At 39.9% G+C, this 27,255-nt stretch overlaps 2 protein-coding genes and 1 pseudogene across 6 annotated transcripts; 2 read left to right on the forward strand and 1 right to left on the reverse strand.

Moving 5' to 3' along the window:
- The first annotated feature begins 595 nt into the window (after window positions 1-595).
- On the forward strand, window positions 596-4,337 carry LOC120777318. Of its 5 annotated transcripts, none has more exons than XM_040108558.1 (10): window positions 601-705; window positions 774-878; window positions 973-1,218; window positions 1,284-1,653; window positions 1,728-2,287; window positions 2,352-2,658; window positions 2,718-3,020; window positions 3,197-3,370; window positions 3,619-3,664; window positions 4,108-4,337. In XM_040108558.1, exons 3-10 carry the CDS (start codon window positions 983-985, stop codon window positions 4,122-4,124), a joined length of 2,013 nt encoding a protein of 670 aa, XP_039964492.1. In that variant the 5' UTR covers window positions 601-705; window positions 774-878; window positions 973-982; the 3' UTR covers window positions 4,125-4,337. The 5 variants fall into 5 exon arrangements, with proteins under 5 accessions (XP_039964489.1, XP_039964493.1, XP_039964494.1 ...); XM_040108556.1 differs by having other exon boundaries at window positions 774-827; XM_040108555.1 differs by lacking the exon at window positions 774-878 and having other exon boundaries at window positions 596-705.
- Window positions 4,338-4,355: 18 nt separating this feature from the next.
- Window positions 4,356-8,654, forward strand: LOC120777319 (annotated as a pseudogene).
- A 16,054-nt stretch (window positions 8,655-24,708) lies between these two features.
- On the reverse strand, window positions 24,709-26,275 carry LOC120777989. Its single transcript, XM_040109633.1, has 2 exons — window positions 26,137-26,275; window positions 24,709-26,035 (listed from the first exon to the last, which is right to left on the reverse strand). Exon 2 carries the CDS (start codon window positions 26,031-26,033, stop codon window positions 25,716-25,718), a length of 318 nt encoding a protein of 105 aa, XP_039965567.1. The 5' UTR covers window positions 26,034-26,035; window positions 26,137-26,275; the 3' UTR covers window positions 24,709-25,715.
- Window positions 26,276-27,255: the final 980 nt, after the last annotated feature.

Genomic DNA, 27,255 nt, shown 5'->3' on the forward strand with positions numbered 1-27,255 from the left:
GCGCACAACCCTTGTAGGGAACGTTTCGCCTTCTCACTTTAGCTCGCCTTCGAACGGATGTTCTTAGGCTACCCAGAGGATACTTGGTCAAAGACCGGAAGTAGTGAGCTGCTTGAGCCATGTGTAAAAGAATCGTTTCTGGCCACTCCCAAGTGAATGGCGATCAGAGAACTTTCCTCACTTGCGTGAACTTCTACACATGACTCCATCCTCCAATTTTACATAAACTTCGTAAATATGTACTATAAAACAAAGTGAACATATATTTTTGTTTTATTAATAATTATGTCTTTTGACTATGTTATAGGAAATTTAATACTTGTTATCGACATATTTATTTTCATTCAAGTGTAAAAACATCTCTGAATAATGAAATGTAATAGATTTTGTGACTGTAACTTACAGAATAGCAAAGTCGTCTCAAGAATTGTCTCTAACTTAAAATCTCAATTTTAGAGACTTGACACTGTATCACAGTTCAGAATCGTACGGTAAATTTATAATTGAAATTGCCAATTTTCGAAACCAATAGAAATGCAGGCAACTCTTATTGGAAGCAATCGATTGTTTTAAATTGTGATTACCATCGCTATGACATTTGATTGCTATTGCAAATTTTATTATAGTAGTAAAATTTGGTGCTAAAGTAGCGTATTAGAGTGGGAAATATTATAAAGAATTGCTGCTACGTAGACAACAAACTAGGTAAGTATTTTGGATTCCAGCTATTAACAATCGGTGGAATTTCATGATAAATTAACAATTGTTGATAGTTTTTCACGTAAAGCCGGCTGGAAAACGAAGCATCAATGCCAAGCGTTAATAAGGTTCGATGTATCCGTGTATGATTAGTAGCAAATTAGGATAATTGAACAAGTGTAAAAATGTATTTTTTTTTTAAATTATTTATGTACTATATATTTTTTTATTTGATGAGATGAAGGCAAGAACTTATTTGTTATACTATTTTAGGCTCTTTAATATGTCGAATCTGGATATATACGACGACACGGAGAACCTTATAAGCAGTGATGAATATAGCGAAGAGGATGATGATGAACTTATGAATGTCGCCATAAGTTCGCAGCAAAAAATCAAGCGAGAAAGTTCTAATCGGATATATGATATCCCACCTTCCATACGATCCTTAAGAAAAGAGCAGAGACTGCCGTTTAAAAGAAAACTGTGTAGCAAATACAAAGCTAGAGCCTTGAAATGGTATATAACGTAATCATTCGTATAAGCTATATATTTTATAATAATATATATATATATTTTAACAGGCTAAGTGGAAAAGCGAAACGGGAAAAGACTAAGGAGTATTTACTATGTTTAAAAAGGAAAAACATCACCAGCATTGAATCTCTTACGCGTGAAAGAGAATATAACCCGACTAATAATAATAAGGAAGTTAAATTGACAAATAACGTATCAGAAACTATTGATTTAGATGAATCGGATGTAGAGGATATTTCTCCACACAAAAATAAAGAGGAAAGTGAAAAAGAGCTCGAAGAGGAAATCAGAGAAATACCAAAAGAAGATGTAGTTACAAAACCGCAGTTTTTTGAAAAGCCGGAAAAGGAGTTTGTAGATAAACAAAACGATTCAGATGAAGTACAAAGTCCTCTACTGGAAAAACCAACAATACAGGTAATAAACGTTGCAGAAAAATTAAATATTGCGATTAGGTTTTTTTCAAATATTTGTATATACATTTTTTTTAGGAATTGCCAGCGCATACGCAGCAACATACTACCAAAAAAAGATCACGCTCCCCTTCGCCAATGAGAAAAAGTAATTGCAATGAAAATAAAAAACATCAACCAGAGCGACCAACATCCACACAATTGTATAGACAAATCAATGAGCTGTTTCCCAAATACGATGGGGTACTTGGAAACCATGTGAAACACAATGGTACTACATTGGATGCCATCGATGAGAATATGACACGTTTAATGTTAGACATACAAACTTTGAATGAAATACTTGAAGCAAAAGAGACAGAGTGGAATCGGTTACAGAATTTGAAAAAGGTTAAAGAAGAAATACTTGCTCGATTAGAACGAAAGAAGCATATACTGGGAATAAAAGAGGGGAAATATGAAGAACACAAATATAATTTACAAGCCTTGAAAGAGCTGGAAACGTATTTATCCAAGTCGCACCCGTCGACGTCAGTCAATGTTGGTATCTCAACTACACATCAGCTCATCGAAAATCGTGCAAGCATGAAAACAGAAGAGTTGCAAAGGGAGCGCAACAATACAAATCGCTTACAAAATTTCGTATTAACTATTGAATAATACCTCTATACAAATTAATATATATGTATTATTAAATTGCAGCATTTTAATTTCGAACAACATTCTACAGCGTGCGGAAACGCCAACCTATGATATTGAGAACACGAAAAATTATGTATCGGCGATACATCAAACCGCTTTTAATGAGGATAGTCCGGAGCTTCAAAAGTATCAGTATTTAGAACAGAAAATGAAATCGAAAATCGGACGACAGGGCCCTTTTGTCGACGTAAAGAGTATGGTTGCTGACTTCCGGCAACAAAATCCCGTTGTATTTCCTCGCGTTGGTAAACGTATTAAAACCATCGATGGTAATTACAGCGTTAGAGCTTTAAGTACGCCGCCAAATGTGAGTTTTTTTTTTTATTTTATAATACGCAGATGTGAATCTAAGGTATGTATTTACAGTGTATTGACGCCAATAATATGTATATAGAGTCGTCATATAACTGCAATGGCTCCAATTATACACCGACGTTAGAAAAATTGCTGAGTACATCGTCACGCAATAACAGCTCTTTACACAGCAAACCGAATGCTCCAGCAACCCAAGGTTTTAAATTTAATTCAGAAAGCCAAAAAAGTTACTATCGTCTGCAGAGTGATAGTGGTTGTAATGAAATTTCTATAACGCCGGTGAATTGCATTAACCGCTACCAACAAAGAATACAAAATTCCAAATCGGGACTACTAAGAACGGCACTAGATGTGGTGAGTATCAGTTAAAAGTATAATTTTTATTAAAGTACTTGCTCTTTTGCTTTAAATATCTATAATATAAAACGTAATACATAATTTATTTGTGATTTACGCTAAATGTAATACCATTTAAAGTTTTGCATATTATATACATATATAACAAATCTTCCCTTTTATGCCATCTTCAGAATTCGCAGCATAACGCTTACTATGATGTGTCGGATTATGTAAAATCATCACACAAAGCTATGCGCAATATGCACAACAGTGATTTACAATTGTGTCAAGAGTGTAAAATGCATGAGGCGCGCTTTGTTTGTGCTGGTTGTGGCAATCAATGGTATTGTAGCAGAGAGTGTCAGGTAAGTTTATTTAAAATATATACAAATTCAATTTTTCAATCCAATGAGTGGCTGAACTAATAGCAATGACAGACGACAGCGCTAATATGCATTAGCGGGCTTAATTTATAATACATTTACTTGCCCATTTTGCCCATGTTAATGCAAGTTTGTAATGCACAAGAATTTCGTGCATTTAGCTGAATTTACCAAATTTGAGTAGGCAACACTGCTCAAAAATGGCCGTTTTTTTTGCTATTTTTTGACAGATATCACTTGAAGTCTGCTGCCTCCTTTGCGTTTACAGCATCAGAGGTAAGCAGTTTTATATTGCTAATTAAATTATGTGCAAGTATATTAACAAAAACTAATTTTAATATTTTTAGATGGCAGAAAATAAACAACGCACAGTTTGCTATCCATTTTTCCAATATTCTTAACTTTTTCCGCATTACAATCAATTATTGCTTTTAATTTCACTCTATTATCTTTTGACGTAGTTAATAATAAGCGAATTTTTTCGTTAAATTTATATTGATTTTCCAAAAATATAAAAAATTTCTATTAATAATTTATCTTATTCATTTTTATTTCACTTTTTTTTTTTTAATAAATAAACAAATTTCACTATCAGCTGTCTAAATGCACAAGTCTGCCGTCTGTCACCATAAAATTTCAATACGCATTAGCGTTGCTTAAGGCGCATTAATTTTGCTCGTTTTTCAGGGCTATAATATGTTTTCACTTGTCTTCCACAGGTTACTGCTTGGGATAAACATTCGGATGTGTGCAGTGAGTGAATCCGGCAACAAGGTTTCATTCCAAATTGACGTCGTAAACATTTATGTGTTTTTTCATAATAATATTATAAATATGTATGTCATTAGCTTATAGAATTTCAGATTATTTCCTAAAGTTTCCATGACTAAATGGCATCTTACACTAAAAAAAATTAAATAAACACAAAACCATATAGCATTAAAATAAATTCACTTCATTTTTTTTGGAATAAGAATATTTTTTCAAAATAATTTAATTAATTGAACTAATATATAGTAATAACTATATTGTGTATATTAGGGATAGAAAAATTTATAGATGAATTTCTTTAACTTTTGGCCAATTAAAAAAAAAATTGCCTGAGAACATATTGTATTTTATGGGTCTGGTGTAATTCATACGTGGATTTCACACAAAGAGCGGATTACGTTGGCTGTGTTTATTCTTAACTATCCCTCGGAGAGTTTAGTGCCGGAGATCTCCGCATTGAAGAGGTGTAAAAAGGTGGTCATTTGCGAACAGGTTCACACCAGATAAGCTGAGCATCCTGCTGATCCAAGGGGAGGACCTATAGACCAAAGGGGAGGTCAGAGCCTCGGAGCCTTAATATGGACACCAACCAGGTAAGATGGTACTTCCCCAGCGAGAGACCTAGAACTTGTATAGTAGTCAAGAACAACATTGATTTCTTTTGTATTTCAGAGTGCCGGACAGGACCTAGTGGCTGTGAAAGCCAGGGATAGTGAAAGAGCAGACTTCGTCCTGGCTGCAGCTTACTTCCCGGGAGAAGCATCCACTGTACCTCCAGTAGTAAGTAAGACACTGCAGGCGACATAGGCTGCCCGTGAGCCTAGGATGTGATGCGAACGCCCATTATCGGTGAGTATTAGTCTAAGTTTGTCGCCATTAGAGCAACTAGAGCTCCTGACTGGCATTGACTCCATCCCAGGCCCTGAGGAATTTTTCTGCTGCGTTTGCGCCAAATGGCTCCATCCAATTCCACCTCGGTCAGCATCTTAGCCATCTTAAGACCTGCTCAGGCCTTAAGACTCATAGGAAGTGGAACACGAGTTACCTGGCCCCATGTTGCCAACGCAATATAGCGACGCTAGCCTCTACGGCTGTGAAATCTGTACACAGTTCGCACGCTGCGCCGCAACTCACCCCTAGTGACCAACAGAGGGCCTCCACGGTACCCAGGATATCAAACATGCAACATAGCTCCCACTCTGACTAATGAAGGCATCGTCCGCAGGGATACTACCCTAGAATGTAAGGGTATTGCTATCCGGTCAGGCGATATCGAGCTCGAAATATTTAATATATACATCCCCCCAGTTACTTGTTGCCCTACATGATATCACCCGAATATAGGTGCGCTACTTCGTGGTGAAAACCGTATGGTACTAAGCAAATTTAACGCGCATCACGATCTTCCTTTCCTGCCAGCCAAACGATCATAGGGTGATGAAGTTGGCGGAACAGATTGACGATTCTGCATTCTGCACAATGAATGACGAAGCCCCCACCAGAGTTATGGCCACCCTTAATAACTCGGCCGGTATTACCATTGCTAGTGGTCGTCTGATAAATAGCATCACCTGGCGGCTTATGCTAACGGTCGCATCAGGCTATCTGCCCATAAATATCTCGATCGAGAAACCTTTTGTTTCTATAGACGACCGTACCCACCAACAAAGGGGAGTCCTATCGCCAGATAATTCTCCTCTCCCCAGTAGTGAAGACACTTGAGGAATTGCTACTCCCTTCACTCACCACTTGAGCCTAGCCAAACACCAGCATGGATTCCGAAAAGTGCACAGCACCACAGCTCTAAAACCAGAAACCTGTGAGAGAACGATCCTCGTAACATTGACACTGTCTTTTTTTAACAAAAGCTTTTGACACTGTCTATCACACAACGCTACTGCAGGACATCGAACATACTACGCTCCCTCCAGGACTGAAGAGGTGGAACATGAACTATCTGAGCTGTCGGCAATCATCCGTACTGTTTCGAGGAGAAAAATCTAAACTGACAAGAATTAAACATGGGGTTCCGCAGGGTGTGGTCCTCTCCCCGCTACTGTTTAACTTCTACATCTTGAAACACACAGTCACCAGAGGGAGTTTCCATAACCTCGTACGCTGATGATTACACGATATTGACGTCAGGCAATGGAATCGATGGCATGTGTTCAAAGCTAAACAGTTATCTCCCGACCTTCTTCGCTTCTTCTCTGCACGGAGCCTAACTCTTTCCCCCACCAAATCCACAGCGGCCATATCACAAACTGGACGAAGGAGTATAGACTTGAGCTTAATATTGCAGTCGATGGTGCCAGGATTCCGACTGTCAATAATCCTAAGATTTTAGGTGTAACATTTGATAGTCTATGTTCCTTCGCTCCTCATACGACGGCGATTATTGCCAAGGTACAGAGCTGCAACAAAATCCTCAAATCGCTAGCCAGCAGCACATGCAGAAATGACAAAGAAACGTTGTTGGCAACTTACAAGGCAATCGGCCGGCCGGTCCTCAACTACGCCGCACCAATATGGTTGCCTGGATGCAGTGGAACGCAGATGAAGAAGTTTCAGACCTGCCAGAACACTGCACTCCGGACCATGACAGGATGCCTATTGAAGTCTCCCATCGAACATCTATAGTGAGACGCTTATGCTCCCAGTTAAGGAACATAATGAACTCCTCTCCAAATAGTTCGCGGCAGGATGTTTTAGCAGAAATCACCCATGCCGCCCTCTGCTTGGAGCGGAGCCGTCTCCTAGGAACATCGAAAGGTCTTTCCTCAATTACGTCGACGACATCGAACAATACGCCGACCGTAATTCGGACGCCATTCACAGTGGAGCTATCAAAACCTTCACCGATACCCCTCCTGTGAATGGCGTCCTTGGAATCAAATTACCACCCATTGCAGACGAAGAGCTAGAGTTGCCGCGAGAAACGCGAGTAACTCTTGCGCAGCTTCGTTCTGGATATTGTAGCAGGTTGAACTCCTACTTGTCCAGAATAGACCCCAACATATCCAACATATGTCCTGCATGTAATGAGTCTCCGCATGACACTGGCCACCTCTTTACATGCCTCGCCAACCCCACTCATCAAACACCCTTTTCCCTTTGGTTCGACCCCGCCGAAACAGCACCTTTCCTGGGCCTCCCGCTAGATGACGGCGATTAGACATCCTTTAGAACAACAACAACAATAGGTGAGTCTATCTTCGAGTATATACAGCCCTATCACGCAATCTATCGTAGACTGTTTTTTCGGGAAAGTTACGGAACTGCTATCATGCAATTCGAACAGTTCCGAAAGTAAGTTCGAAATTCGTAGAGTTGCATTCACTGAATTCACTCGGAACGGAAAATTTTTAAGTTTAGCGGAATTTTTGTACGACAGGTTTGTGCTAACGGAGAAAAAAATTTGAAAAAGAAAAATGTAAGTTTTAAATTAAAAATAAATATGTTATAGTTTGAATTCAATTAAAAGTTTTAATTGATAATATTAAATATTATATTATATATGGTAACAACATATTTGTTACCAGTAAAATAATCTTTAATGCGATTTCTGCAGGTCCAAAGTAATTACCACCAAGCAACAATATGCACTAATGGTTGAGCTGTTACAGCAAAAACCTGAAATGGCGCAGGGTTTTACCAAGTGCCCTAAAGAAGAAGTGGCAGCTTTTTGGGACAATATGGCCCAAGAACTCAATAGTGTTGGTCCGCCTATCAAGGATATTTCCAGCTGGAAGAAGGTAATATAATAGAATTGTAGATTTTATTGTTGTAACAGGATAATTTAAAGCTTGTTTGACTTATTTTTTATTAGGTATGGCTTGACTGGAAGGCCTATATAAAAAGAAAATTGGTTGAAAACAAAAAGGAGCAGTCAGCTACTGGTGGCGCCAGAAATAGGCAGCACCATTTCAATGAATTGGAGGAAGCGGTGATAACACTAACGGCATTGTAAACAAGTACAAGTAGTATTGAGAATACAGTGAGCATCGGCTTACCTATTGTAGCCGACGTGGGCAATGAGACAGAGGCTGACGTATCAATGCCATCAGTGACCTGCAGTCCAGCACTGCCTAGACGTACTACTAGGCCACCGGAAACATGTACAGCCGATTTAATTAAAGAACAATTTAATATTCAAAAAGAATTTCAAGAAAAGATTATTGATAAGTTGGACGATCTCTCATTACGTATGCGACGAGTAGGCAGAGCATTGGAAATGCAAAATGATTTAAAAAAAGCGGAAGTGGAAGAAATTAAAAGGCACAACATAGCCATGGAGAATTTGATAGCTGCTAAAAATTCCATTAAACAGCAAATGTTAGAGGTAGAGGAGAAAAAATTGCAAGCCATGACAAAAAATAATTAAATTAATTAAATAAATACTTAATTAAAACTATAAATATTTTGTGTTAATATTTATTTAGGATATTATACTCGGGTAAGTGTTGCACATATAGCTTCTCTGATTTGTGAAGCTGCATCATTATAAGTTGATGAAAGAATTTCATTAATTTCAGTAAAAATATTTGGTTCCGAATTATTTTCTAAACTATCGTCATTCACGCGATAGTGAATGCAAACGTTGTGTAACGCTGCCGCAACATTAACGATTTGAGATGCCTTCCATGGCTCGAAGTGAAGCTCACGAGCACCCAGAAGACATCTAAATCGATTTTTAAAAACTCCAATTTTTTCAACGATATTTCTCGCTTTTGCATGTATTTTATTATATTTCTCTTCTGGGCTTCCTGAGGGAGGGGTACGGAATGGTGTCATTAACTATGGTTCTAAGGCATATGCAGCATCTCCTGTACAAATATAAAATTTTGGGAATTTTTGTAATATATATGTTTGTATGTAAAATACCCAAAAGCCAACTGTTTCGTTCACCATTGAGGTACTTTTTCTCATGAAAATAACGAGCATTGCTGACATTCCATATGTGGGAGTCATGATTGCTGCCAGGAAACTAAGCATTCACATAACGTATTTTCATTTTATTGTCACATATCTGCAAAACATTGATTAAGATGTTTGAAATGCGAATTTGTCACCAAACTTACAATCATGGCATTGATACTAAAGTATCCTTTGCGGTTATAATAGAGAAACTTATCTTTAGTTGGAGCAACGGTTTTAATATGTGTACCATCTACACACAAAATCGCGCCTGGAAATCCGTATTTCTGAAAAAAAAATCCTTTTTCGCTTCACTTTTTTCAACGTTACTTAACTCAAGGTTTATCCACTGAGGGCACAAATGGGACTGAAGCAATCCCAATACCTCTTTTAAGATGCAACAAAATGTTGACTGAGCCATTGGAATATCAAAGTCTTTACCCACTCTATGCTGATAGCCTTCTTCTTAATTGGCGTAGACACCGCTTACGCGATTATAGCCGAGTTAACAACAGCGCGCCAGTCGTTTCTTCTTTTCGCTACGTGGCGCCAATTGGATATTCCAAGCGAAGCCAGGTATTTCTCCACTTGGTCCTTCCAACGGAGTGGAGGTCTTCCTCTGCTTCCCCCGGCGGGTATTGCGTCGAATACTTTCAGAGCTGGAGTGTTTTCATCCATCCGGACAACATGACCTAGCCAGCGTAGCCGCTGTCTTTTAATTCGCTGAACTATGTCAATGTCGGTTGCTGTCATCGCCCAAGCCTCTGCACCATATAGCAGGACGGGAATTATGAGCGACTTATAGAGTTTAGCTTTTGTTCGACGAGAGAAGACTTTACTTTTCAATTGCCTACTCAGTCCGAAGTAGCACCTGTTGGCAAGAGCAATCCTGCGTTGGATTTCCAGGCTGACATTGTTGGTGGTGTTAATGCTGTTTCCTAAATAGACTAAATTATCTACAACTTCAAAATTATGACTGTCAACAGTGACGTGAGAACCAAGTCGCGAGTGCGACTACTGTTTGTTTGATGACAGGAGATATTTCGTTTTGCCCTCGTTCGCTGCCAGACCCATTTTCTCTGCTTCCTTGTCCAGCCTGGAGAAAGCAGAACTAACGGCGCGGGTGTTGAGGCCGATGATATCAATATCGTCGGCATACGCCAGCAGCTGTACACTCTTATAGAAGATGGTACCTTCTCTGTTTAGTTCTGCAGCTCGAACTATTTTCTCCAGAAGCAGGTTGCTGATAGCCTCCTTCAGCGAAAAACCGTAAAACCGAAGACAATCGATGAAGTAAAGACATAGATGACGATATTGAAGAACTTGCATTCCTCTCTAGAACATCGAGGACATACGTAAAGGCCGCCTTATTTAACCGATAGTTTTTAATAAACCTGTTTTAGAAAAATAATTAATAAAATTTAACAATGAGTGTTTGTGGATTTTTGAACTGTACATTGTTTCGTCCACATCGAAAGGGTTGCTCTTGTCCCTCAGTGATTTTCGGTGAATTTTTAGATCACGCCGACTTCTCTCACGTTCTTCCTCAAGCAACATAAATAAAAACGTTAGCGAATACATATTTTGTTCGTAAAATCAATTTGAATACAAACGATTTTATTTTTATTAATCAAAATTTAAATTTTTTCTTCTACACAGCTGATTTCGAAATGTCAAAATTCAAAGTTAAGTCTGGCAACAAAAGTTCCGAATTCACATGGATTCAATGATAGCAAATTATGCGTATTCGTAGCTTCGCTACGGTGGATTGCGTGATAGGGCTGATAATCAGTAGTAACCGAGCTATAGATAATGTGGATTGTAAAATTCGTCACTCTAAGTAGGAAGGAGGTACTCGACATAACACTGAGTAATGAGCAAATGAATGGAATGATTTCACAATGGAAGGTGTCATCGGAACCCCCCTTGTCGGATCATAGAATCATAAGGTTCACGCTAAAAGTGGGTGCCAAGCAAACTAATATGTCTTCCGGGATACGCTAAGAACAAATGTGAGCGAGGAGGGCAGCCTGATAGAAGCGGTACTGTTTTAGGACTAGAAAGCAAACTATCTGCGCTAAGCCAGTTCCCCACAGACGCGTACCACTGCAGCTGACCCTTAAAAGCGACCACCGACAGGCGCTACTGTCCCTGGTGGTCAAGCAGACTCTCAGACCTCAGGAAAAAAAAAGTACACCAGCTCTTCAATAAGGCGAAACGTACGGGGATCAGGGAGGAATATAAATGTAACCTAACCTCATATAACAAGGAGATTAGGACTGCAAAACAGGCAAGCTTTAGGAAGTCTATGAAAACGTCACCTCTACACCCGAGGCAGCTAGGCTGCGCAAGGCTCAGGCCAGAGGCGGTACTGGCGATCAAACCAGGCGACGAGACTTGTACGACTAGCATGGAAGAAAGTGCCACGTCACATCTGCGGGCGTACTTCCCGGAAAATCATCGTTTTCTCGTAGTTGAACACATGCTATCTCACTTAAACTGGGTAGTCGCAACGCAACTGTTTACTGCGGACTCAAGCTTTGGCTTCGTTCGATAAATTCAAGTCTCCGGGGGTGGACGGTATCTTTCCTATTGCAACACGAAGAGCATATTCTACTGTCGCACCTTGTTTGACTGATGAGGCGTATATCCCTGAAATATAGAGGACCGCGAAGGTGATCTTTATACCCAAGGTAGGAAGGAAGGACTATTCACTGGTAAAATCCTTCGAGCGAATTAGTCTAACTTCTTTTCTACTGCAGGCAAACCAGCATGTTTACAGCAGGAAGATCAACCAATACTGCTCTGTGCTATCCCCCCTGTTATGGAGCCCGATCGTGGGCGACCTATTAACTACACGGATAACATTGTTATTATATCTTCTTCTTCTTTATTCTTCCTTTCGCTACGTGGCGCCAATTGGATATTCCAAGCGAAGCCAGGTCCTTCTACACCTGGTCCTCCCACGGAGTGGAGGTCTTCCTCTTCCTCTGCTTCCACCGGCGGGTACTGCGTCGAATACTTTAAGAACTGGAGTGTTTTCGTCCATTCGCACCACATGACCTAGCCAGCGTAACCGCTGCTCATAGTTCCATCAAGTGCGATATTCGCCGTGGCCAACGCGCAAAGGAGCATTAATCTTTCGTCCAAGCCTCTTTGCTTTTGGTTTGGTTTTTGTTCGTCGAGAGAGGACTTTATTTCTCAATTGCCTACTCAGTCCGAAGTAGCACATGTTGGCAAGAGTTATCCGGCTTTGGATTTCCAGGCGGACATTTTTGGTGGTGCTTACACTGGTTCCAAGATAGACGAAATTATCTACGACTTCAAAGTTATGACTTTCAACAGTGACGTGAGAGCCAAGTCGCGAGTGCGACGACTGTTTGTTTGAAGACAAGAGATATTTCGTCTTGCCCTCGTTCACTGCTAGACTGCAAATGGCTTTGCTTTCTTGTCCAGTCTGAAGAAAGCAGAACTAACGGCGCGGGTGTTGAGGCCAATGATATCAGTGTCATCGGCCTTCGCCAGCAGCTGTACACTCTTATAAAAGATTGTACCCGCTCGATTAAGTTCTGCAGCACGAATTATTTTCTCCAGCAGCAGGTTGAAGAAGTCGCACGATAGGGAGTCGCCTTGTCTGAAACCTCGTTTGGTATCGAACGGCTCGGAGAGGTCCTTCCCGATCCTGGCGGAGCTTTTGGTGTTGCTCAATGTCAGTTTACACAGCCGTATGAGTTTTGCGGGGATACCAAATTTAGATATCGTGGCATAAAGGCAGCTCCTTTTCGTGCTGTAGAAAGCATCTTTGAAATCGACGAAGAGGTGGTGTGTGTCGATTCTCCTTCCACGAGTCTTTTCTAAGATTTGGCGCATTGTGAATATCTGGTCGGTTGTTGATTTGCCAGGTCTAAAGCCACACTGATAAGGTCCAATCAGTTTGTTGACGGTGGGTTTTAATCTTTCACACAATACGCTCGATAGAACCTTATATGCCATGTTGAGGAGGCTAATCCCACGGTAGTTGGCGCAGATTCTGGGGTATCCTTTTTTATGCATTGAGCATAGCACACTTAAATTCCAATCGTTGGGCATGCTTTCGTCCGACCATATTTTACAAAGAAGTTGATGCATGCTCCTTATCAGTTCTTCGCCGCCGTGTTTGAATAGCTCGGCCGGGAATCCATCGGCCCCTGCCGCTTTGTTGTTCTTCAGGCGGGCAATTGCTATTCGAACTTCTTCATGGTCGTGTAATGGAACGTCTGCTCCATCGTGATCTATTGGGGAATCGGGTTCGCCTTCTCCTGATGTTGTGCGTTCACTGCCATTCAGCAGGCTGGAGAAGTGTTCCCTCCATAATCTAAGTATGCTATGAGCATCGGTGACTAGATCACCTTTGAGGGTTTTACAAGAGTATGCTCCGGTCTTGAAACCTTCTGTAAGCCGCCGCATTTTTTCGTAGAATTTTCGAGCATTACCCCTGTCAGCCAGCTTATCAAGCTCTTCGTACTCACGCATTTCGGCCTCTTTCTTCTTCTGTCTGCAAATGCATCTCGCTTCCTTCTTCAACTCTCGGTATCTATCCCATCCCTCACGTGTTGTGGTCGATTGTAACGTTGCGAGGTAGGCAGTATGTTTTCTCTCCGCTGCGACACGGCACTCCTCGTCGTACCAGCTGTTCTTTTGCACTTTCCGAAAACCAATGGTTTCGGTTGCAGCTGTATGTAAGGAGTTTGAAATCTCGTCCCACAGTTCCCTTATACCGAGTTGTTGATGAGTGCTCTCAAAGAGCAGGAGTGCAAGCCGAGTAGCAAATCGTTCGGCTGTCTATTGTGATTGCAGCTTCTTGATGTCGAACCTTCCTTGTGTTTGTTGACGTGCGTTTTTGAAGTGAAAACTTCTTATGGCGCGTTGGGCACTTTTGTGGGTGAGCATTTTCAGCCATTCTCGCGACAGATGAGATTTTACACAGATATACTCCGCGTGTATTCTTATAATATATGTATACTATACGCGCTCTTTGCATGGGCATTCGTTCGTGCTCTCGCGACAGACGAGATTACATACCTATATGTATACTCAGACAGAGAAAATAAAGACATAGAGAATTCTGTATGATGTTCGATTGGACGGCTAACAGAACTTATAAGATTGCGATGCAGAATTTCACCATTCTCGCTGCTATTTAGCAGAAATATATGTATGTAAAACGACTGAATTCATGCGAGAATGAAAAATATACAAAGTCACACAAAGAATGTAAAGAAGCATTCTCTGAGTCACATATGCGTGATTTATCTTGTATCATATGAACCATTTTTTTCAGAAAAATGATAAAAATTTTAATTTTTTTACAAAATCGTGAAAAATTAGGTAAAAAATTATTTAATTATACTTTTTAATTTTTTAATTATTTCAAAAAAGTTATATTTATATATAACTAGCTGACCCCGCAGTCGTTGTCGTGCGTGAAATTATGTGTTTAGAAATGAAAAAGTTGAATTTATCATTTCACTTTTCTTCAATGTATCGCAGCTTGATAAACAACATTTTTTGGTTTCTGTTCCGGTGTATAGAAAAGATGGTTTTCCAACTCGTGAACAGGCCACGTATATCTGGCCGAGTGAAAAACATAGCATTTCCAAATGTATACCATACACTATGCGACTATCCTTGCGTCTCAAATGCAATTTGCACTGGAAACTGAATACGTTTGAACTGAAATGGCAAATCGTTAGAACTCAGAGGAATTCGTAGAATCAAGCATTCCGCCCCTTTGTATTCGATAGCTACTTCACAATCAGTCAGGTTCCATTACACAGTTTCGGCGCCTGAAGATTGTAGAACATAATAACGACAGATCCAACTTTGAGACGCAAATGATGCGGTGGCATACCAAGCCTATTCAAAGAATTTAGAAATTCCACGACCAATCAATTTGTATGAGCGCAAGTCTCCCGGAATTTGACTTTGAATCTTCCAGTTTAAGTCAACAACATCGGTATTTTTGGCAGCTAACATTGCGCGTACACTTAAGGAACTGTAGTTACGATAATTTGTCCAATGTTCGAATATTCGTGATGAGTTCATCTTTGGTGAATTGGTAAATGGAAGATGGAATTGATATCAAACCACCGGAAGTATCAACCGGAATTTACCCATTTCCAATTCTTAGCCAATACGATGTAAAATGTCTTCGGCAATGTCATTTTTGTTCGTATTCCATAATTGACGCTAATTTGATGGCTGATCATCGCGAAAAGTATGCTAACTTCATTCCAGTGATTATCATGTTCCAGCAATTGTAATTGTATGTATAATATCAAGATATTTCCGAATAGAGCAAGTTCTCGCAAACGGTTCACTGACAAAAGTTGAGAAAAAACTCGTAAATGTTAATTTTGTTGCTGGGGGTGTTTTCTCTGTCTGTACTGTATTCTCTGTATTGAAATAGACTATTTGGTCATTCTCCAAATTAACTGCGAGACGCACAACAGTCGGAAAACGTTCATAAATCGCAAAAGTAAATATCATACAAAGCGCTTTATTGCAGTTCACGTATCGACCGTATCGTTCAAGATCAGTAACCGCCATGTTGCTTCCTTTGGTGACGTATTTACACACGTATTTTATCGATTACACCAAACTGCAATACGCAACATTGACATGACTTTTGAATATGAATTAGACAACAGTGGCGAATATGGTACGATCTATATGTTGTCGACTTCGATGTGTTGTTAACTTCGATATTCACGCCTCTAAATTGAATGCTAAATGTTCTGCCATCGTCATCTGGTGAGCGACGCTGATACATTGGATATCCATCATTTCTAGTTTGTGTTTCCGAAAGAAAAACACCTGGATAGTGTTTCGTACATTTATTGTCAGACATACAAACCGAAGTGCATACGTTTAGAGTGTTTTGTAGTGAGTAGACGGGTTTCTTTGCAGTCCCTAAATATTTTGCGAAATCTCTAAACAATAATTAGTGAAAGTGCCATAGTTTAGGTAACGACTCACCGGGAGACTGGACCTTTCAATTTGAATACTGAACCTAGCAAACAGATAAGTAAAATCTGATTTGTATTAAAAACTTTATTCTTTACTTACTTGCTCCTTTTCGTGGGAAATTAAACAAAATAAAACTGAAATTATATATTCCCCATATAACAGCGAAACAAAACATGCACTTAATTTTAATCTGCCGTTTTGTTTTGTTCGATCAGCTGTTTCTCCTTTTTCGTTTGCCTTTGGTTATGGCACTAAGGTTTTAGGACAAAGGACTGAACATTGACAGGTGTTCCCAACTATTTTCAGGCAGAGATATGGCCTCTGAAAATTGTTTGGGAAGTACCCCAGAGAATCCTTTTCGGAGAAATTCTAAGATTTCGAGAACGCCTCCAAGAGGCAAAAATGAGGAGACCACCGCTGCTGGACCTATACAAAATTGTGAAAATGCCGCCCAACATAACAAAGGCGAAAAATCTGAGCAAATGCAGAACAAAGAAGCTGGTAATATTTTTTGTAAATCAAGGAGCTGGAAACTATGATGTCTGGTCAGAGGCATATTAACCAAGCTATGCGTGACCTTGTAAGCTTCATAACAAGCCTGTACGACAAGGCTGAAAACACAGAGAATCCACTGAAAAGAACTATGGTGGGGAAAGCGTCGCAAGTATCTCCTATCCCCAGAGAAAAGCATACGCCGAAGAGGATACGAGAATTAACAGGTTACTTACCACCAACCAAAAAACCTAGAAACGCGAGCGATAAAGCGCTGGGGTTATATAGTGAGGTCATTAAGATTGTACCGAAAGACAATTCTGTCGATAAGCCCGCATCCGAGAAATGGGTGGACGTGGTAAAAAAGAGAAAGCCGGTTGAAAAAAGAATTCGTACGAAACCGGACGCTATTATTATAACCAAAAAGGACGAAGGATCATATGCGGACATTCTCAAGAAAATTAAGTGTGATAGTGGCCTTGAGGAACTGGGCACAAACGTAAGGCACATTAGGAAAACGCTCAAAGGAGACCTCCTGCTAGAATTAAAACACCAAACAGACAAGAGAGCCGACTCGTTCGAGAGCGCTCTATAGGGAGTGATTGGAGAAATGGCTGTAATACAGCCAAAAACGCACAACGTCACGATAATGTGCAAGGACCTGGACGAGATAACCACCCCCCTCCAAAAGGAGTGCGGTCTTTAGAATATAGGGCCAGCAAATATCAAAGATATGCGGAAGACAAGAAGCGGCACTCAAATAGTCCTTATATGCCTGCGTGTTCAAGACACTAGACAGTAAGACAAAGTAAAGATCGGGTGGTCGATCTGTCGCCTCCGGGAGTACTCGCCTGTTTCCCGCTGTTACAGATGTTTCCATCCAGGCCACATGGCGCGTAAATGTTGCAGTGTTATCGACAGGTCCTCTCTTTACACACGTTGTGAAAGCGCAAGACATGTTGCAAAAGTATGCACTAACACACCGAGTTGCATGCTCTGCAAAGGAGAACATTCGGTTCTAAGTACGACTTGCACCAAATACGTGGAGTTGCTTAAGACAATGGAAAAATGAGAATATTGCAGCTGAACCTAAACCACTGCGCTGCAGCACAAGCCCTGCTGCAACAAACCGTAATAGAAAGCAACATTGATGTCGCCTCACTGAGTGAGCAATATTCCCAACGTTCGGAAAGCACTTGGATTACAGACAGAAGTGGCAAAGCAGCAATATGGTCCTGTAATGGACAAACATTCACATCTTGCTGTAGAGAAGCAAAAAATGGCTTTACATGGGCGTAAATAGGGGGAATTTATTACGTAAGCTGCTATGCTCGTCCCAGTGCGTCCGTTAGAGAATTTGAAGACTTCCTCCTGGAATTATCCTTAGAAAGCCGAGGAAAATCGCCGATAATAATGGCAGGCGATTTTAACGCATGGTCTATTGCCTGGGGAAGCAGATGTTCAAAGCATTGTGGGCGCCTAGTTTTGGAATTCCTGAGCCAAACCAACCTCACAATAATGAACAGTGGCACAAAAAATACTTACCAAAAAGGAAATAAAGGCTCTGTAATAGACCTGCTGTTTTCAAATGACGCACTAAGCAGACACATTAAGTGGAAGGTGTCAGACATGTTCACAAATAGTGACCATATGGCAATCATCGTAGAAGTCTTATTCTCTGGGGAGCAGGAACCCCCACGCAGTAACACTACACATAAACGAAGCTGGAAGCAAACTTATTTTGACACTGACGTTTTTGAGACAGTCTGGAGTGCAGCAATAGCACCAGGCGAAGACGGCGTCCACTTAGTAACCGCATTGCAAAAGGAACTGATAGCAGCATGCGACGCCACAATGCGAAGGACAAAATGTCACAATAAGCGAAGACCTGTATACTGGTGGAATGAAGAAATTGCCACGCTGAGAAAGCTCTGTCACTCAGCCCGACGTCGCCTACAACGCAATCAAAGTGGTGAAAACGAAAACCGTCTCAAAGAAGCCTTTAAAAACCATAAGAAGCTTCTAAAGTCAGCTGTAATCCGTAGCAAGAGAAACTGTTTTGAAAAGATCTGTAAAGAAGCAAATATAGACCCCTGGGGGACGGCTTATAAAATCTGTATGTCCAAATTCCAAAATAAGCGGCAGCAACCCAAATGCGCTCCGTTTATGAAGAAAGTCGTCGAGGCATTATTTCCGACGCACGCCCCGATTACTAGCGCTGTGCGACGAAACGAAGCTGCTGAATCACCCCCACTGGTTACGGAAAAGAATCAAAAACAACAAAGCGCCTGGTATCGATGGCATACCAAACAGAGCTCTAAAGGTAGCCATAATCTCAAAGCCCACTCTTTTCGCAAAAATGTACAACGCATGTATAAAAGAAGGGATGTTCCCCGATCCCTGGAAAATCCAGCGCCTGGTTTTAATCCCAAAACAAAAAAAAATCACCAGATGAACCTTCTTCGTATCGACCTCTGTGTATGCTCGACACAATGGGCAAAGTGTACGAAAGCATAATAAGAAACCGCTTGGAGATTGCAATCCAGGAGGCCGGCGGACTATCAGAAAGACAATACGGCTTCAGAAAACAGAGGTCTACTATCGATGCACTGAAAGAAGTTGTCGACACGGCGAACAGAGCAACAAGTGGCAAAAGATGGAAAGGTGGTACAAAAAAATATTGTGCGCTGATCACCCTGGATGTGAAGAATGCATTCAACTCTTCTAAATGGGAAAATATATTCGAAGCCTTATATGGAATACGCGCCCTTCAGTACCTCATAAATATCATTATGAGTTATTTTAAAAATAGAAGGCTGATCTACGACACCACCGAAGGCTTCAAGAGCTACCCTATTACAAGCGGAGTACCACAAGGATCTGTTTTAGGCCATCTCTTATGGAATCTAGTTTATGATGGGGTGCTAAGAATTCCACAGCCTAAAGACGTTAAGCTAATCGCATACGCGGACGACCTTATAGTGGTAGCAGTAGGTAAACAACTTGAAGACCTACAAAATAAATGTAATGAATGCATAAATAGTCTACGCCAATGGTTTTCTTCCAAGAGTTTGGAACTGGCTGAGCACAAAACAGAGGTACTGCTCATAAGCACCAGAAAAATTGAGGAAAAAATAACTCTTCACTATAGGAGAGTGTATGATTACTTCACAACCACAGTTGAAGTATTTAGGGGTAATATTGGACTCCAAACTGAAATTCAAGCAGCACTTGGCAAACATAGCAAATAAAGCAAATAGGATTTATAATGCGTTATCAAGAATGATGGCAAATAGAGGCTGTATGCGCTCCAGCCGCCGACTTCTAATCGCAAAAGCTCTGAGCTCAGTTATACTACATGCAGCTCCAGTATGGATACAGGCACTAAACATAAAAGCGTATGCCAAACCAATAAATGCGGTGCACAGACTCACAGCAATAAGTGTAACAAGTGCTTTCCAACTATTTCCAGCGAAGCATCTGAAGTACTAGCTGGTATGCCGCCTATAGACATCCAGGGTGACGAGCTCGCGAGATTATATGAGCTATCAGCGCCAACGGAGTACGGAGTCAATAGAAGACTCTGAGCACGTGTTCTTCCATTGTCCTCGGTTTCTAAACATAAGGGAAAAGTTAGAAACAGCACTAGGTGGTAGTTTAAAGGTGGAGAGTTTGAATGCACTTATGTGTCAGTCCTCTGAGAAGTGGAAAGCTGTTCGCGAAGCGGCAACTTCCATCATGACAATATTAAGACAGATACAGCAGAATAGGCGTCAGTCCGTCTGTGATATAGAGGAGACGTAAAATGTCTTGTCACTCCCATGAAGTAATACCTTATCTGGTGGTTCCGTGGGAGAGTCTTGAGTTGGGAGTAGGCTAGGTTTAGCGGATTAAAGTCCCGCACTCCGGCTTTCGATGCTTCCTCCTACTATAAAAAAAAAAAATACAAACCGAAGTGGTATTGTGATGTCCGTAAGGTACATCAACCATATTGGTTTCGTATACATAATTCTGCTTCTATCTCTGGATCAGGAATTTCCGCAGAAATGATTTCATCAAATTGATTTGGTGTAACCACCATTCACCATCCAAAGAAGAATATGTGCGTGCGGCAAACCTCTCTTTTGCCACTCAACAGAGTACATCCAGCATCTAACAGCACCACATATACGTTGCTTTAAGATAAAGTTTACAAAACATCGCAACTGTTGTTTGAAAAGTTGTCCTCTGCCATCGTGACGATCGCTTGCTGATTGCCCGCGATCCATAATTTCATTCGTATGTCATCGCATCCTGGGAATACTCGGTCATGTGCCATGGACTGTCCAAAGGAAAAAAGTTGAAAAAAAATGTTTGTATGAAAAAAAGTTATTTTTTTGGAATTGTCCAACTCTCCGACTTTTCCTCACGAAAAGCATACGGTTTTTTTATTTCTAAACTTTCCTCGATCCACAGCGAACAACCTCTGAAAATTTCATCAAGATTGGTTCAGCTGTTCTCGAGCATTAGCGTTACTAACAGCATTCATTCGTTTGTATGGCAAAAAGAAAAGGGCTCTTTTTAGGGGTTTCCGGCAATTATTTGAATTTTTTTCGCCATAAAAACCATTCTTGAGCCTCAGCGAACATTTTAAAAAAAGAATTGGCAAAATTGGTCCAGGCGTTTTTGAGTTATGCGCCAGCATTTAAAATCATGTTCGTTTTTATTTCCTTTTTAAAATCGTATTTGAAAATTTAATTTCTTCATAATTTTTTTTTCCGGAAAATTTTCCAGAATTTTCTTAAATATTCTCCTTGTTTGGGCGGAGACCTGTCCGAATTGGTGGTAATCACCGAAATCGGTCCAGGCGTTCTCCAGTTATAAGCGTAGTAACTAACGTCACTTTCTTTTATATATATAGTAGGACGGTCGATAAAAATCATATTCTAGGGATCAAAATAAGATACTTTGCCGAAGAAACCATACCTCTAAAACGAATTTTGATGTCCCCCAATTTGGGTCGAACCTTTGGGTAGGAGCAAATTTTGAAAAATCCCACTTTGACCCATTTAGGGTGCTCCAATCGAGTCCAAATGTATGACTGACCTCCACTAACTTTGGACGGCCGATCCACCCATGCTAGTGGCACACCCCCTGGAACTCCCCTGGGGGGTTCCCCATACAATCATTTCAAAAAATCACCATTTTTGGTGATTTACATGAAAATATCAGCTAAATTGCTATGTTTTTTCTTTATTTTTATTTATTTACTAGCTGACCCCGCAGCCGTTGTCCTGCGTGAAATTATATGCTTTGAAATGAAAAAAGTTGAAATTATATTGTGTCGAAAATGATTTATTTTCGATTTTTCTACATTTTTTTAATGTAGCGCCGCTTAATAAACATAATTTTTTTAATTTCTGTTCTGGTGCGTAAATATACAGAAAAGATCGGTTTCCAACTCGTCAACACGCCACATATAACTGGCCGTGCGAAAAACAAAGCATTTCCCGATTTCCTTGTGTCCAGTTGATTGTCAACGCAAAGGCAATTTTCCCTGGAAATTAAATACGTTTGAAATGACATGGATGCCCCTTGTATTCGATAACTGCGTCATAATCAGTCGGGTTCCATTACACAGTTTCGGCGCATGAAGATTGTGAAACATAATAATGACAGATCCAACTTTGAGACGCAAATGATACTGGGGCATACCAAGGCATTCCAAAGAATTTGAAAATTCCACTGGATAATTTACGGTTTCGTCTTTCTTGTCAAGACGATCGATCGATTTATATGAGCGCAAACCTCCCGAAATTTGACTTTGAATCTTCCAGTTTAAGTCATTAACATCGGTATTTTTGGCAACTAAAATTGCGCGTGCACTCAAGCAATAGCATTTACGATAATTTTGCCAATGTGCGGATAAACATTCGTGATGAGTTCATCTTCCGTTGAAATGAATTGACAAAAGGGATGTGAAATTGATATCAAACCACTGGAAGTATCAACCGAAATTTGCCCAATTCCAATTCTTAGCGAATACAATGTAAAATGTCATCGGCAATGTCATTTTTTCGTATCCCATAATTAACGCGAATTCGAAGGCTGATATGTCGAAATGATCTTCGCGAAAAGTATGCGAACTTCAGTGGCATGCGAAGTAACTATCGCATTGTCCTTCGTCTGTTTCCAGTGATTATCATGTTCCAGCAAATGCAACTGCTGGCATGCTTCTCAAAAAGTTGCACACACTGTACCATTCACAATACGCAATGACTTAAATGAAGTTGAACCGCGAGACGCACAACAGTCGGAAAACTTTCATGAATTGCAAAAGTAAACATCTTACAAAGCGCTTTACTGCGGTTCACATATTGACCCATTTGATACTGCTGATCTCATATTGTTCTAGGCCAATAACCGCTATGTTGCTTTCTTTGGTGACGTACTTGCAAACGTATTTGATCGATTTCACCAATCTACAATATTCAACATTGACATGAGTTTTGAATGTGAATTAGACAAAAGTGGCGAATATGGTACGATCCATATGTTTTCAACGTCGATGTGTTGTTAGCGTCGATATTCACACCTCTACATGCTAAATGTTCTGCCATTGTCGTCGGGTGAGCGCCGCCGATTCAGTGAATATCCGTCATTTCCCATTTCCGTTTCCGAAAGAAAAGCACATGAGTAGTGTTTCGTGCATTTATTGTCAGACATACAAACCAAAGTGGGATTGTAAGGTTCCCAAAGTCTATGAACCATATTGGTTTTCACCACTTCGTATAATTCTGGATCTACATATCTCTGAATTTACATATCTGGAATTTCCGCTGAAATGATTTAATCAATTTGATCTGGTGTAATCACCATCCGCATCCAAAGAAGAATGTGTGCGTGCGGCAACACGCAACAGAATACATTCAGCATCTAACAGCACCATATATACCATAGGTTGCTTCAAGATAAAGACCGTCAAACATCGCAGCTATTGTTTAATAAGTCGTGCTGTGATATCGTTACGATCGCTAGCTGATTTACCGCGATCCATAATTCCGCACGTACATATGTCATCGCATTTTGGGAGTACTTCTTGCCTTTCTTTGGGCTGCCATACGTTGATGGCAAAAAGAACGCCGACAAATATTAGCACGACCTCTTCGTAGCTTCGTAACAAAGTTTCAATCAGTAATTGATCACTTCGTCTGAAACACACATAAAGTTTTCACTGAATAATTTTCAATAATTTTTCCTTTGAATAGCCGGAATAAAAAAGCAAGCGACCGCAATTGAACGATTCAAATAATTTACAAATCAAAATATTGAAAAACAAAACAAACAAAAATTGAAAAAAATTTGTATGAAAAATGTTAATTTTTGGAATTGTCCAATTTTCCGACTTCTCCTCATGAAAAGTATAAGGTAGATATTTGTTTCTAAACCTTTCCCGATCCACAACAAACAACCTTTAAAAATTTCATCAACAGTTCTCTTAGTGTTACTAACAAACAAACATTCATTTTTATATACATATGTATGTACATACATATGTATGTATGTAACGTTTGTATGGGGAAAAGAAAAAGGCTGTTTTTAGGGGTTTTCCGGAAATTATTCGAATTTTTCTAGCCGTAAAAACCATCTTTGAACTTCAACGAACATTTAAGAAAAAGAATTGGCCAAATTGGTACAGGCGTTATTGAGTTATGAGCGTACATACATTTTGGCGATTCATTTTTACTTATATAGATTTATAATAATATCTATTTTTTCTCTTAAGAAATTTATTTAGTCAGAACATATGCAAATGAAAAAAATTAATTTAAGTGATGATCTTAAACTAACAATAGACAATTGTGTTTGCCCTTGAAAACACTTATGTATGCTTAAGATATGTGTACATACTGTCGGTATGTACAGTAGATTAGTGTTAAGATGTGTGTATGCACTCAGCATGTGGTGCATACATAAATTAGGATAGGGAATGCCAGAGCCGGAACTAGCTGCTTCAGCGCCTGTGGCAACAACCTTGCTTGCGCCCTTACCATATAGTATAATGGAAACCGATGTTGTCCAAATCAAAAATCATATATTTACAAGTGAAAGAACGTACATCTTATTTTCAATAATAATTTATACAAGGATCGCTTATATCATTCAGAATAATACTTTTCTGGATTTCGCCTCTGCAAATAAATGGATTATTTTATCGAAATTGAGACGTGTTGTAGTATCCTTCTCAATCGACAAAATGGAGATATTCGCCAACCGTTCCTGGCCTAAAGAGGAACGAAGATAAGATTTGATGAGTTTTAGCTTACTCAACGTTATTTTTAGTTCTGCTTGCAAAAATTTCCAACGAGTTGCCGATCCAAAAAAAAAATTATACGTTTGTTGGATGATACCAAAAAAGTTTGCATTTGCGGTATCACGTTGGCAGCATTGACCCCAATCAAATTTAGGCTATGAGTAGTACATGGAATAAACCGAGCATTCACGTTCAAAGCTAATATTCTCGACTGCACACCTTTATATTTGCCTGCCATATTAGCTCCGTTGTCATAAGACTGTCCTCGTACATTTGCAATGTCTAGCCCATCTTTTCTTAATTTATCAAGAATTTCTCCCGAAAGACCTTCACCGGTTTTTTCTTCGGTGTTAATAAACGTGATGAAGCTTTCTTCAATTGTACATTTCTTGTTTTCGATTTTAACGTACCGAATTATTTGAACCATCTGTTCTTTGTGAGAAATGTCGGTCGTACAATCGAAGAGGATTGAGAAATATTTAGCTGCTTTTATGTCGCTAATTATATGTGATTGCACTTGCTGGGCAGCCAAATTGATCAATTCGTTCTGAATCGCCGGTGAAAAATATGAGATTGTGCCTTTATTGTGTGTCTCGATATGTTTTTTTATTGTGGCATCATAGTGGCTAATCAATTCAATAGTGTTCAAAAACTTTCCACAGTCTGGTCGCCCAATTACTTCACTGCTACCTCTAAAGGCGTCGTTGGTTTTGACGCAGTGGAAAGTTGCATCGAGTATCACTTTTAAAATATGTCGCCACTTTGCTCTTTCCTTATCAAATTCTTTGAGAAGATGGTCATCGATGAAACCGCCACATTTCAACTTATTCTCAAATGTTTTCATTTTTATATAATTGGATCTATGAGACGTCGAGTTTTCGTGTCTCGGTAAATAGGGATTGAGATGTTGCCAGTCGTTGAAGCCGTTCTGTGCTGATTTGAGGAATCCGTCTCAGAAAGCGTATCGTTGAATTCCACTTCCATGTTTTGTTCTCTATTCAATTCATCATTTTCGTCTTCTGATTGCGATTGTGCAGTCTGCGTTGATGGCAATTCCCTCGCGAAGAATTGCTGGATATTACCACTATTTTTTACTGCTGCAGCCTTTTTCTCTTCGCGAATCTGCTTGAATTGAGCACCCGACAATTTCTTCTTTAGTGGCATCTCTATAAAAAAGTAAATATTTATAAAAAATAATTGTTCAAAATACAGTTGAGAAAATTTTAATAACTATGTATGTTTTATTAGTTACAGTAGGTATACTCACTCGCAATTTTCTTCCGTTAAGTATCCAAATGTTTCCTGGCAGTACTAATATGGTATGGTGATGAATCCACTGCAATACTTATCAGACTAGAAATTCAATCTTGAGATCTAGAGTAAAATGAAAAATAGAACTAGAAAAAAGGCAGTGAAACGATTAAAAAATCATAAATCAAGGAAAAAAGTAGAAAGAATGCGAGGGGTAGGGTTCGAATCCATGACCTCTGGATCCGTAAGCAAGCGCTTTGCCATTACACCCTGCGGCTTGTGGAATACGCAAGTGTGGGGAGCGGAGATCAATCACGCGCCGCGCACTTTCCACTCACGTTCGCTCGGCTATGAGTCGAGCCGGGAAAACATACCGTATATTAGGAATCAACCCAGTGTTTCTAAAGAATTGCATTTACATTTTGCAATCTCTCCGTCACTAGTCATCTGTACTCGACCTGAGTGAATTGCGCTTTGACCGGAATACTACCAATTTTTGTTTTTCAAATGGCACCTACATATTTTTTTCTTGATTTTGGAATAGAAACTAATTATCCTATACAATAACGTAAAACGACTAATGGCAAGTTTCCATGGATATTATAAATAGGAACCTTGATGTGTAGTTGATATTGCTAGATTAGGATACAATTTTCAAATACTATTTTCTTGGAATTTATGCACATTGTATGTTATTCTAGAGGGGAATGAATGTTTATTCCAAAACTGAAGAAAAAACATGTATGTGTCGTTTGAAAGACAAAAATTGATAGTATTTCCGGCTAAACCGGAAGTTATACCGAAAATCAGAAAGCACCTTCCGACAGTCCTCATTGTCTATGGAAAACAAAATCTACAATTTGCACAATTTTACATCATTGCATCATATTTTATTGAAAAAAGCATGCGTTTTGTCACCTGGATCACAGATGAACACAGATTGTGGCTGACTGGCCTATAGCACAACACACGGCACGGCCGGCAGTGGGCACAGAAACAGGACTGACAGACTCGCACTAATAGCGTGGCGCCCCCGATTTCTAGAATAACACGTCCACGGGTGCCCTTGCTTTGTGCGCGCCTCGCGACGATTACATTCGCACTGGCACGTGTGGTACTCCGCATTGCTGCCCAC

Source organism: Bactrocera tryoni, chromosome 5, assembly GCF_016617805.1.
Source record: "Bactrocera tryoni isolate S06 chromosome 5, CSIRO_BtryS06_freeze2, whole genome shotgun sequence".
Taxonomy (NCBI): Eukaryota; Metazoa; Arthropoda; class Insecta; order Diptera; family Tephritidae; genus Bactrocera; species Bactrocera tryoni.

Excerpts from the sequence above, each read along its gene's own strand:
- LOC120777318 (XM_040108555.1), top strand. The coding sequence starts at position 983 with ATGTCGAATCTGGATATATACGACGACACGGAGAACCTTATAAGCAGT. Across the intron at positions 2,659-2,717 it reads CTTTAAGTACGCCGCCAAAT|TGTATTGACGCCAATAATAT; the intron begins GTGAGTTTTTTT and ends ATGTATTTACAG. Across the intron at positions 3,021-3,196 it reads TAAGAACGGCACTAGATGTG|AATTCGCAGCATAACGCTTA; the intron begins GTGAGTATCAGT and ends TGCCATCTTCAG.
- LOC120777989 (XM_040109633.1), bottom strand. The coding sequence starts at position 26,033 with ATGCCACTAAAGAAGAAATTGTCGGGTGCTCAATTCAAGCAGATTCGC.